Source organism: Solanum pennellii, chromosome 12 (genome assembly GCF_001406875.1).
Source record: "Solanum pennellii chromosome 12, SPENNV200".
Classification (NCBI taxonomy): Eukaryota; Viridiplantae; Streptophyta; class Magnoliopsida; order Solanales; family Solanaceae; genus Solanum; species Solanum pennellii.
The window spans coordinates 57,945,645-57,959,376 of NC_028648.1; the positions used below are offsets into that span (position 1 = coordinate 57,945,645).

A 13,732-nucleotide genomic window follows, 5' to 3' on the forward strand; every position below is an offset into this window, starting at 1 on the left:
TATATATATTCTCGCTTTATACAAAAGTAAATACATTTTATATATTTATATTTGTATAAAAGTAAAAAAGATAAGAAAAAAAAGAGTGACAAGTAAAATTTACCAAGGGAAAAGCGAAATAAAAACAGTTTGTAATAAAGAATTAAACCTAAAATATTTAATTTGAATTAGTAATTTACTATTATATATCTTTTTTTTTTAATTTAACTGTTCAAACATAATTATTTATTCTCACATATTATTTTGTTTTAAAAAGAGTCGCAAGAAAAAAAAAGTAGTAGTAAAATGACAAAATTTTGTCATAAAAAGAGCCACAGGAAAAATAAAAAAGGAGAAGTAAAATGACAAAAAGAATAATAAATACACACATAATTTAGAAAATAACAAAAAGAGAGATTTTATTTTGAAACTATTCTTGGCCAATTGTTTTGAATAAAGCAAAGCCATTCTTGTCACACCCTCTTGAAACTCAAGAAAACTTAAATTATTATTATAAAAACACCCACAACATGTCAAAGATAATAATATTCAAAACACTTTTTCAACCAAAGAAAAAACCTCACATAACTTCAATTTCCTTGACATCTTTCTTAGGTTTCTCACTTTTAGGAATAGTAATTGTCAAAACACCATCTTTCATCTCAGCTTTAATTTCATCAACCTTAGCATCTTGAGGCAACACAATGCTATTATTATAGTAACCATAACTTGTTGATGACCAAAACTCATCATCTGATCCTTCTTCTTCCTTCTCTTGTTTGTGTTCACCTTTTATTGTCAAAATTCCATCCTCAACCATGATCTTCACGTCCTTCTTGCCTAGTCCTGGCACGTCGTAACGGATTTTGTAATTCTTATCATCCTCTTTGTACCTCCCCAGTAATTGTGAGGGATTCAAGTTGAAATTATCAAATATCTTGTTGATGTTCTCTGTGGCTTGCAATAATGCATTGCCAAGTCCTGTTGGTAAGTTTTCTGTTCCAAAAAAGAAACAAACAGAGAACTTAGAATTTAGAGTCGATAAATAAACTGAGCGTGAACCTTCAACAAAAAATTATATTTTTTATACATGATTAAAATAATTTTTAGATACATATAATATATATCAAACTCCCTTAAATTACTCTCTGCGTCTATTTCTTCAAATTTTGAAAATTCTTATTGAAAATCTTGGCTCCTTCATACATGTACATGGCTTAAGCCAAAAGTAAAAAGTTAAACGGAGTTAAATTGAATTATCTCTATGAAAACTAAATTGTTTGGCATCCAAAATAAAATGTTGAAAGACATAAATTAAGTAAATAAGAAGACATAACACACTCTTTAACTTAGTTGAATTAAGTTAATTTCAACAGATAACTATAAATTCCAATTCAATTTTGAATCTGCACAAGTAGACACTTGAATTTGTATAAAATTAAATAATTAACTAGAACACAATAACTGGAACACAAAATTGCGTGTGTATTATAAATATATTTACTTGTTGAATTTCAAACAATTAAATATGCTACTTATACACATCTCAAAATTAAGAGTCATAATTATTAGCCGACACAAAGTGTCAAAATTAAAGGGACATGTATATATGTATTATGTCTAAAAAAATACTTTTAATAATTGGAAATTGCAAAGATAATACTCCGTCCATTTCATTTTATATATAAATTAATTTAGCTTTAAAAATAATAAATTCTAAATCATTTCATTAAGTCTACTCAATTGAAAGGGGAAATTTAGTTTTCATACCGAACAGAGCAGGTGCAAAGTCGGATTCATTGCGTCTCCAAAGATTACCACGGCGGCGTCTTCTTGGAAATAGCTTCGATTGTTTGCCACTATCGGAAACAGCTACTTCTTGTTTCTCCGATTTTCCATTGCCACCTACTTGTTCTTTCTCAGACTCTGTAGAAAAACGACGTACAAGTTCAGAGCACCACCCCTGTTTCTGCACATTATTACTCAAATGCCTCACACTTGCATTCGATCGTTTATAGATATTTTTCAAAACTAAGCCTGACAAAGACATTGCTAATAAATTAATTGAAATTTTCTTATATATATACTTTAATAAGAAACACTCACTGATTACTCCGATTAGCTTTTCTGATTTCTATGATGAGAATTATATTGAGGCAAATTTATATAGGCGGTTGTGAAGATAAATATAATCAAGCAAGCTTCTAGGATGTGCTTCATGATGTCTAGTGTAGTATAGTATCAAAGCTTTGAGAAGGTTCTTGCTACTTCATTCACTAAAAGTGACGCCGTTTTAGTGCATAATAAAAACTGTTCCAGAAACTACACTGTATTAATATACTTCTCTGCCACCAAATTTTTGTGACCAACAAACAGTTTATAGCTCTTAATATTTAGATATATTATTAATTTTTGAAATTATATATTTGCTAACTACCTTTAAATATTTTATGATTTATATAAGTTAAAATTAAGTATAATTTATTTAAGATATTTATAATTAAAATGGAATTGAATGAGTTTGAGATATAAAATAAGTAAAAAGTAGTAAATATGATTTCTAATTTATATTTTAAAATATTTTTCTTAAAAATTCCAACAAGTTATTTTGATATGGATTACAAGGAATATTTTTCTTTCTATCTTAAAATATTTGTTAAATTTTATATTTTGAATTAATTTTAAATTAAATATATAATTGATTTAATATTTAAGATTAGAATTAATATGAAAATATTATAATTTACACATTTTTTATTAATTTTTTGTAATGAAAAAGAAATAACAAACTATTTGATTGACTTGTAAAATCTACCCTTCAATTGTTTTAAGAAGTCCCCTTTGATACGTACAAATTTGCACCTTAATTAATACGTATAACAAATATAGAACTTAATTAGGTTCGGTCGAATTTGATAGAGAATAAGGCGAAAATTAAGCCGTATGTGATTATTTACTTTTAGTCGCTTATTTTCAAAACAAATTGGATGCAATTTTGGAATTTTGTTTGAAAATTAATTTGTGACAAGTGTTGATCAACAATATATCTTGATTTAGAATTAATACGGAGAATTAATTGTGTTCATCAAGAAAACAATTGTTGGTTCAATTAAGCAATAAAGCAATGTTAGAATTATCATCACATGAATAAAGTGATTCAATTAAGAAAAAATTTAATTATTTTATGTGAAGTAGGATCGATAAAGACTAAAATGGATTTTGATGGACTTGAACTTAAAATTGTTATAGTTAAAGTGTTGGGCACAAAAAATGAAAAAGTTAAAAACTTGAGTTAATTAAAATTAAATTTTATTTACAAATAATATATAAATAATTATAAAATTTGTATATCTAATTTATTGATTCGATTTGGTTATTTTTGTGATTGTCTTTTAGTAATCAAAAAACAAATCAAATAGTATCGGTTTTCAAAATTTAAAACCAAATCAAATAGTATCGGTTTTCAAAATTTGTACCGTTGAATTGTTATGTCATATATTTCATGTAATTACCATATTCATTATGGTTTAAACATTACAGAAAAACTATGAATTACATGGAGATTTTCATGGGGATTAGTATGAAAATTTCCTTGCAAATTTTCATACTAGTTTCTAAGAAAATCCCCATGTAATTTATAGTTTTCTTATAGTGAAAGTTAATCTTACATGCAAAGTGCTTAATAATTTGAGATTATTTCGTGAAGAATTAAATATGTTGAAAATTTGGGAGTTGTTTATGTTCTTCATGTGTTCTTAAGGAAGAACAAGCAAAAATAATACATTTGAACCGAATTCAATTGAAAAGTGCTAAATCTTGTTTGGAGTGTAAAAGGTGATTTTGCAAAACCACAATTAAAAAAGAAGAAGGGCATGAATAAACATTTTCTTTAACTAACAATTATATAGATGAGTCAAACTTATTTACGAATTATATAAATGAGTCTTTTTAAAATTTAATAACATATTTAAATTTTTTCTTTACTTAAATTATAATTATGCATAATAAATACGTATCATATATTTATCTATGTAATCTTTTTTTTCTCAATCCCGTGAATCACTCGAGTTTTAAAATGGACAAAAGGACCATGGAACTTATGGGTATGTTTCAAGAATTTTCTACTGATTTTATACGTGGTGAAAGGATTTAATAATATAGCTTACGTTTTACATTATCCAATATGCTTACTTACAGCAATATATAATATAACTTACGTTTTACATATTCAATTTGCCAGCTTACAGCAATAATATGAACTTACGTTTTACATATCCAATCTGCTAGCTATAGTCCAACTCATTAACCAACGTGAGATCTACGTGTCATGTTACTCATTTCGTCTTAATTTATGTCGTATATTTATTTTTTAAGAATTAAATCGTTTAATTTTGATTAAAGATTTATTCGTGAAATTTTTATTTTTTTAAATGAAATTAATAAATTTATAAAATATCTAAAAAATATTATAAATCATAATAATTAGCAATTCAAAATAAATAAACAATATATGAAAATTTTACATTATCTAAAATTCAAAAAATGTCGTATAAATTGAAACGAAGAAAATGTTATTTTATGTGACACGTGGATTTAACAAATTCCAAGTGGCAAACAAGAAGGGATGGCTACTCATGGCCTCTATATATTTGCGTATACTACTTTTCCATCTTTACACATTCAAATATATATCCATGTATCCCTCTATTTTATTTTATTTTTCTTTTAATTAAATTTGTCCTTTGACTCTTATATCCTTCGTAAACCCATTTATTTAATTTTAGTTTATTTTGATTGGAAAAAATGATGAAGGGTAATATTGGAAATCCACTAGGTTTAACATCATTGAATCATATATCCCGTGTTTGCACATCACTTGAAGAATCCGTTGATTTTTACAAAAATATCCTTGGATTTGTCCCTGTAAGAAGACCTACATCTTTCAATTTCAATGGCGCTTGGTAATTTCACCATATAAATTCCTTTCTTTCCCATTGTTATAACTTCGTGCGTCTCATTTCATGTGATAATATTTTTAGTCCGTTAAAATATAAACATTCTATAATAAAATAATTTAAATATAAAATTTCTTTTTTATTCTTTGTAAAGTGATTTATAATTAGATAAATATTTAACAATTGTATTTTTAGGACATAAGTTTAACAAAAATCTTTTTTTTTCTCAATAAAGTTATTTGTAGTATCTTTAAGATCATGAGATTAAATAATATTTTGATTTATTTGACATAGCTGAAATTTTAAATCATGACATTTAAAATATTTTTTAACGCTTTATATCATGTCAAAATATACCAAATGAATTAAAACGAGGTATGACATGTACCTATATATTTGGATTTTGAATAATTAAAGTTATTGTCAAAGTTTTGACGTGGGATTCTTGTTTTACGAATAGGTTATTTGGTCATGGGATAGGGATTCATTTACTTCAGTTAGAAGATTCAGAAAAATTGACAAAGAAGACTGAAATTAATCCCAAAGACAATCATATGTCTTTTCAGGTTCTTGTTTTTTATTTTTCCCTTTTGTTGTTTACTCGTATATTTTCTATACTAGTAATAATTTGAGTTAGAGCCAGAGTTAGAACTTAGGATTCTGGGGTTCTAAAGAAAACCGTAAAATATTTTTTCTTTAGGAAAAAAGAAATTTTAATGATAATGGAGTTCAAACTCACAATTTTATCGTGGCAGAACATCTCATGACTCCTTTCTTATCACTAAGCCACTAGTCAATTTTGTTAATAGGTTCACAAGTTAATTTATATATATTTATTTATTTTTTTAATACAGACACAAGATCTACAAAAGGCTATTAAATTCGTCCTAACCCATGAACCTAATTAGTCGGCATGCATGAGATCACATTATTTTATATATATAACGTTATAAAGTTTTCGTGAGAAAACAGAACTATTGATTAGGAAAACGTAAAAGCGTAAATTAAAAATCATAAAAAGACAGACTAACATATATATATATATATATATATGTATATATATATATATATATACAAGAGAAAAAGTTATATACTACATATATTTTCATAATTTAACTTGTTATAGCATATTGTAGTTGGGTGTAATAAAAGATTTATGTCTTCGATCAAATTCAAATGAGTCGTAGGAGCATTTTAATTGATCTTGAGTCAATACCACATGTCCGAATTCTAGATCCTCAACTGAATAATTCTATCTTACGTACTAAACAAAATTACCTTACGTTTTACAATATTAGTGCATATAATTACTTAGATTGACGTTCGTTCCTAATTAAACTTTGCATGCAGTGTGAGAGCATAGATGGAGTGGAGAAGAAGCTTATAGAAATGGGGATAGAGTACATTAAACAGCTAGTTGAAGAAGGAGGTATATATGTTGATCAACTATTTTTCCATGATCCAGATGGATTTATGGTTGAAATTTGCAACTGTGATAAACTTCCTCTTATTCCACTTGTTGGGGACATGGTTAGGTCTTGCTCTACACATAATCTTCACACAGTTACATCACAAATGGAATATGTCCCACTCAATTATATTCCTTAAACTAGAATTAGTTAATTAGTGTAACACTTATTCAGAATTGTTGTTATAATAAATAAATTACAAATGAAATGATAGTTTTGGTAGCTTTATTGATTTGAAGTGTGAGTTGGATAATTTAGGTACATAAAGCCACAACTAAAGTATGTTGAATAAGCTAAAGTACTTAATTTGTTTCAGAAATAGAATGTTGACTGAAGTCAATTTAAATATTTTAAACTTTCAATTTTCAATCAACAAGCTGAATTACGCGTGAATGTTTGGGGATAGAATCAAGAATGCAACTAATTCAAAAGTCTAATGAAATTGATGAAATTTCATTTTAATTCCGTTTATCCGAAATGTTTACTTGTATCAAAGCTTATCAATTTTCAAACCTTCAAAACTAAGAAAATTACCCAAACTCATCTGTTCACCTCGTAAATTGTGTCAAAACTCATCTGAAATCTCTATTTAAAAAATATAAGATCTCATATGTTAGAATGAGAAAGATTTTGGTAATTGACAAATACAGAAACAGGTTGCCCGATGTGACTGAATCCGACTTGGATGAGGAGAAAGTTAACATTGCGAATTAGAAGATATAAAGCTGTGGAAATATTGATTTTTCAACAACCAACAAGTACATAAAGTTTTCTTTCATAAAGGAGTTCGCAGACAAGATAGTTTTCTTAATCAAATAGGAAAACTAGATAAACTAAAAAGCTGAAGCAAAGAAGGAAGTATAATGACGTGAATGTGGTTTCAAATCTGGAATGAAGAAGGAAGCATGATCAGATAAGGAAATCAAGTTAAAGTCAAGAAAGAAAAGCGAAGACAAATTCGAGTTGAACTAGGAGTTCCACACAAAAGAGAAGTCCTATATTAAGTAGGATTTCTAGTTGAAATAGGTTTTGGATTCAAGTCCAAATCTATAAATAAGGCGATAGTTTCGCTTGAGAAAAATTGCGCACTTACATAGAGAAAAGATCAAAACACGATCAAGAGGTTTGACAGAGTTTTGAGAGTTAATTGGGAGTGTTGCCAATTTGTGAGGAAAACGTTGTAATATTGTAATTAAGAGTTTTGATTACAATCGAGTGTGTGTGTAGGATTCGTCTAACAAATTTGAGAAACTTGGCGGACAGTAGATGATATAAAACCGGGGTTTTTTGTGTCTTTGGGTAGCTAGAAATTAGAGTTTATAATTTCTTAGCTATGAATTAGTGTTTATAATTCCTCTAGGAATTAGAGTTTATAATTCCTTAGGTTACATAACTTTGTAATCTTTTGTTGAGACTTGAAGTTTAATAAAGTGGAGTTAAATCCTACAGAGGTATAGGTCGTGGTTTTTACCCTTAAGAGTTGGGGTTTTTCGCGATAAAATATTGTGTTATTATTTTATTTGCTTCACTAAATATAGCTGTTGTAATCTGCAAAGGAATTATTTTACTGTGTTGTTCGAATTGATTATCGTTAAGTTTCAAACAAACAGAAACATATTGTCTGGACGTGTTCCTCTGAAAAATTCAGGAGGGTAGAATTCCAACAATTGGTATCAGAGCAGGTTATCTTTAAAGAGTCTAACAACTCAAGATAAGATCATTATGAATTCTGCACCTCCTCTTGGGCATGGTTAAGGACAACACATCAACAGACTACCATTATTTAATGGAGAATACTACTCTTGGTGGAAGACAAGGATAGAAGACTTCATTCAAGATGAAGATTACGAACTATGAGTTAGAATTACTAATGGACCATTAACTCCTACTATTACTGATAGTGAAGGGAATAAGGTACCTAAACCTACAGAATATTACGGAGAAGCTGACTACAAGATGCTAGGGAAGAATGCAAAAGCTAAGTGCATTCTCGTATGTGGACTAGGACCTGATGAGTTTAACCACATCTCTAGTTGTACCTCTGCACAAATATGGGACACTTTAAAAAACGCTCACGAAGGTACAACTCAAGTTTGTAAATTTAGAATTGCCAGACTTTGTTCTGAATATGAAGCCTTCAAGATGAAATTCGGAGAATCACTTCAAGATATGATCACCAGATTTACCACTGTTGTAGACGAGCTAACATCCTTGGGCAAAGCATACACCACTGAGGAACAAGTATACATAGTACTAAGGACTCTGCCTAGATCATGGGAAATAAAAGTCACTGCAATCAGAGAAGCCAAGGATCTAACCAATATGAGTTTGGATGAATTAGTAGGAAATCTCAAAACTTATGAGATGAATGTTGACAAAAGCGGCGAAGGAAACAAAGAAAAAAATCTTGGATTCAAAGCAACTGAAAGTGATGAATCAGATATAGATGATGATGATTTGACACTGATAAGAAGAAACTTCAAGAAATTTTTCAAAAGAGGATTGAATTCTGCAAAAAAAACACCACCTACGAAAGAAAAAATTGCTGAGAAACCACAAGACAGAGGTTGTTTCAAATGTGATCAAACTGATCATCAGATTAAGGATTGTCCTATGTGGGAAGTAGAACGGAAAAAGGGAAGAGTCGAAAAAGAGAAGAAAGAATTTCTCAACAAAAAGAAAAATAAAAAAAAGAACAAGCAATGTATGCAGCTTGGGGAACAGGTTTGGACATGTATGACGAAGATGATGAGGACCTCGCTTTGATAGCCATAGAAGAATCGGAAACTGAACCTGAATCAAACTCTGAAGGAATAAAGATAAATCTTTTTTCTTTAAAAGATAAACTAGTAAAGTTCTCTAAGAAAAAGTTATCCTTCTTGTTACTCACTTCCATGGATACAATTCAAGAACTAGTTAAAACCAAAAATCAATTGCTTGCTTCCATGACTAGTTTAAAGTTTGAGTGTATTGATCTTGAAAGAGTTAATTCTGATCTCAAGAAAGAAAATCAACTCCTAAAGGAACAGTTACAACAACTTGATTCCTGCACTTTGGCTCTCAAATCTGAAATTCTGAAACAAAGATGAAAAAGAAAAAATTAGTGGTGACCAAATCAGATGTGACCAAGATCTAATGAGGTTAAACAATGAATTATCTTTTGAAAGGGAAAATTCTAGGAGAATTAATCTTGAATTGTCTAGGATAAAAATAAATTTGGAAAGAGCTAATAAATGGGCAAAATCTTTCATGATAGTAACACATCTAGGTAACAATACTCGGAACATAAGAACTGAAATAGAGTATGAACAACCTATAATTGGAAATTCTTTGTTATGAATTACTTGTGGTAACTCAGGCCACTTTAAGGAAAATTATTCGAAATACAGAGTTAGTGCAGAAAATAAAGCAAGAGGAATTTATGAAACTGTTCAGAGGAACATGTATATTCCTAGAAAAAAACAGTCTGCCCAAATAGGCTCATAGAGATCTTATTTCCTTTTGATCAAAGCAAAGGACCCACGCTAGTCCGGGTTCCTAAATCTAACCTTTGAATTTGTAGGAAAAGTGAGAGGAAGCATTCAACAATCACCAATTGAACATGTGAATGCATGATTGAAACTTGAAAAAGTTCCTCTCACTTGGGAAAAAAAAAAGGAATGAATGAATAACATTGATTGAAAAAAAAAGGGGTTGCAAAAAAAAAGAAGGGAAAGACTGAAGAAGCATGTGAAAGGAACAGGTCCAACCTATGCAGTATCTAACAGTTATGCGCACTCAGATGATCAATCAATCAAAAATACGATCAGCCAAGGAAAACACTTTCAAAAGAAAAATTTTGGAACTTGGGGATGATTAAGGTCACATGAGTATCCCTAAATGGCTAATGAACATTGCGTATACTGCCCTCTAATCTTGAATTCTATGCTCAGTTTTGTACATTAAGTTGTATGTTTCTCTGCCACTTTTAAAGTCATGCTACTCATGCACTATAACATTATATTTGCATCTAGCACAAGAGAGAGACTTAGTAAATTGAAGCAAAATTCAGCTTTATCCAGAGATCTAAGGTATGTGCACTACAATTATTCATGATTAAATATAAAGTCAATGCACTTGAACCTATTTCTTCCATTTGTCCCAAAAGATATTCATGCCCTGAATACTACCAAAACAAATATTTTCTTAAAAAGCCTTATCCCAATTTGATGGTCTATGGTTGAGATGAATTCGATGGAGGACACATCTACTTTGGTGCCTTATAAATATAGATTAAGAAAGTAGAGTGTGTTGGTTCTTAGGGGGAATCTTTTGTATTGAGTAAAGTTTTGGAGGATTTACATAGTGAGGGGGAATATTTTGGGGACCCTACACTTGAACAAAGTTCTCTTGTTAGGCTCAACTTGGGTCTATGAGGGGGAATCGATGGAGACCCATCTATCGAATCTATATATATATATATTATAGTTGATGCTGCACCTGATAGAACACGTCCAGGGAATAGATTGAGAGAACATGTTCCTTTACAGATGATATTTAATAAAATTTGTTCCTCTTACTCACTCTATTGAATTTAAAGATGAGTGAACTAGTGTTTCTGCAGAGGGAACATGATTGATTGAACAAGTTCCTTAAAAGTGATATAAAAAGAGAAAAAAAAAAGATTGAGCGTGCATAAACCAAGGTTATCTTTGAATTGAGAAGGCTGCTATTTTTGTTAATCCAAAAGATATTTTTGCTGCTGAAAAATGACTTTTACCCTCTCATGCCCGATCTTTTGATATTACCTAGCCACTCTAGCCTTTGATTTCCCAATGTTTCTCATCACAAGTGCTTGATTCTATCTTTAATTTTGATTACATTTGTGGTGTATATGCTTTTTGATTAATGCTAATGTTGGGTTTGAGTTTCAGGTTCATGTCTATCTCCTATGTTTGTGTAAACACTTTGTTATAGCTAACTGAGTTCTTTATTTTTTAAGTGTTTGAGTAGGTGATAGCCAGTGGCCATGATTATCAAATTTGCTTCTCTTTGTATTGGCGTATGCCTTCACAATGTTTTATTTTTGCCTGATGTCAAAAGGGGGAAGCAGCTGCATATATGAGTTATGTGTACCTATTCAATGCAAATAGATAAAATTTGTCATAGTAAAAAAGGGAGAATTTGTTAAAGTCTCGTTGTTTTAAAGTATGGCAAAGTTAAGGAGTTGTAGCAGTAACATGGCAAAAGGGTGAAGATGTGTGTCTTATTTGCTGTGTTCGTAATGTATGTTTGTCATCATTAAAAAGAGGAGAATTTGTTAGAATGAGAAAGATTTTGGTAATTAGCAAATACAGGAACAGGTAAAAGAAACAGGTTGCCCGACGTGTTCCTTACTGACCAAATACGACTTGAATAAAGAGAACGTCAACCTCGCGAACTAGAAGATATAAAGCTTTGGAAATATTGATTTTTCGACAACCAACAAGTACATAAAGTTTCCTTTCATAAAGGAGTTCGCAGGCAAGATAGTTTTTGTAATCAAATAGGAAAACTAGACAAACTAGAAAGCTGAACCAAAGAAGGAAGTATAATGACGTGAATGTGGTTTCAAATCTGGAATGAAGTAGGAAGCATGATCAGATAAGGAAATCAAGTTAAAGTCAAGAAAGAAAGCGAAGACAAGTTCGAGTTGAACTAGGAGTTCCACACAAAAGAGAAGTTTTACATGAAGTAGGATTTCTAGTTGAAATAGGTTTTGGATTCAAGTCCAAATCTATAAATAGGGCGATAGTTTCGCTTGAGAAAAATTGCGCACTTACATAGAGAGAAGATCAAAATACGATCAAGAAGTTTGAGAGAGTTTTGAGAGTTACTTGGGAGAATTCTACCCTCATAAATTTTTCACATCATCCATCTCTATACATTTCGGTGGTAAAATTATATTCATTATAAAACACACAAGAATAGACCACATTAATTATCTCTAGGGTGACATTCAATTATTCGATTTGGATTAGTGTTATTTGTATTCACGTTATTCGTTATGAAGAAAAAAAAGTATAAGCTAATTGAAGTGATTAACAGTTGAACAATATGAAAGTAGAATTGCAGAAGAAGGTGAAGATTATTATAATTCTTGAAGTGTATCATACATTGAATAAGCCTATGTCTATATATATATACATCCTTTGTAACTACTTTACCTAACTTTCTAACTAACTCTCTAACTAACTTTAGGAAAAGTAACTACCTAATTTTTTTACTTCCACAGTACTCCCCCTCAAGCTATGTGGTGGTGCAAATATATTCAACACCCCTAGCTTGGACAATAGATAATCATGTTGTGGCTTGTTGAGACCTTTAGTAAGTAAATCTGCAGGCTGATGCTCTGTTGAAACATAGACAATATTAATCAGTCCATTTTGAAGTTTTTCTCCAATGAAATGGCAGTCCACCTTAATGTGTTTAGTATGCTCATGAAACACTGGATTAGAGGCTAATTAAATTGCAGACCTGTTGTCACTATATATTTGAACTGGTCAGTGTACTTCAGCCTTCAAATCTTTCAGCAAACCTATCAACCAAATCAATTCTGTCACATTTGAAGCTATGCTTCTATACTTGGCCTCAACGGAGCTTCTTGACACAATGGTTTGGTTCTTAGCTTTCCAATATATCAAGGAGTTCCCAAACTTAATCACATATCCAATTACAGACTTCCTGGTAAGAGTACATGCAACCCAATCTGCATCACAGAAAGCTGTAACTTCATTTCTACAATCACTGGACAGTAGTATACCTTGACCTGATTGCCTTTTTATGTACTTAATAACTCTCAGTGCTGCATCAATATGGGACTTTTTTGGTTGATGTAGGAAGTAACTTAGTGTTTGTACACTAAAAGAAATGCCAAGCCTTGTCATGTTGAGATATAGCAACTTCCCAATCAACTTTTGATAAGTGATTTTATCTGTTAGAAGCTCCTCCTGATTTTGTCCAGTATGTTCATAATATTGTCTTGATGTCAACTTCATATTAGCATCCATAGGTGTTCCAGGAGCAAATTTGCTCATGATAGACCAACTTCTGAAATAAGTTGAAGTGCATATTTCCTTTGATGCAAAACTACTCCACTATTTGACCTTACAAACTCTATTCCATAAAAGTATTTAAACTCTCCTAGATCCTTCATATTGAAGCTAAGTTGTAAGGACCTTTCTTCTTCTACCAACTTCAAACTACTTTCAGTTACCAAGATGTCATCAACATACACTAAGATTATTGTAGTACCTTCAGTTGTCCTTCTTTTAAGCAAAGAGTGATTATGTTGACTCTGAATGAAGTCCG

At 30.4% G+C, this 13,732-nt stretch overlaps 3 protein-coding genes across 3 annotated transcripts; 1 reads left to right on the top strand and 2 right to left on the bottom strand.

Moving 5' to 3' along the window:
• Positions 1 to 377: 377 nt before the first annotated feature.
• LOC107006799 (26.5 kDa heat shock protein, mitochondrial) lies at positions 378 to 2,137 on the bottom strand. Its single transcript, XM_015205318.1, has 2 exons — positions 1,750 to 2,137; positions 378 to 975 (listed from the first exon to the last, which is right to left on the bottom strand). The coding sequence occupies exons 1-2, from the start codon at positions 2,027 to 2,029 to the stop codon at positions 560 to 562; spliced, it is 696 nt and encodes a 231-aa protein (XP_015060804.1). The 5' UTR covers positions 2,030 to 2,137; the 3' UTR covers positions 378 to 559.
• Positions 2,138 to 4,671: 2,534 nt separating this feature from the next.
• LOC107006853 lies at positions 4,672 to 6,637 on the top strand. The gene is made up of 3 exons (XM_015205367.2): positions 4,672 to 4,940; positions 5,395 to 5,500; positions 6,285 to 6,637. The coding sequence occupies exons 1-3, from the start codon at positions 4,783 to 4,785 to the stop codon at positions 6,540 to 6,542; spliced, it is 522 nt and encodes a 173-aa protein (XP_015060853.1). The 5' UTR covers positions 4,672 to 4,782; the 3' UTR covers positions 6,543 to 6,637.
• A 6,287-nt stretch (positions 6,638 to 12,924) lies between these two features.
• On the bottom strand, positions 12,925 to 13,458 carry LOC107006408 (uncharacterized mitochondrial protein AtMg00810-like). Its single transcript, XM_015204969.1, has one exon. The coding sequence runs from the start codon at positions 13,456 to 13,458 to the stop codon at positions 12,925 to 12,927; it is 534 nt and encodes a 177-aa protein (XP_015060455.1).
• Between the last annotated feature and the right edge of the window lie 274 nt (positions 13,459 to 13,732).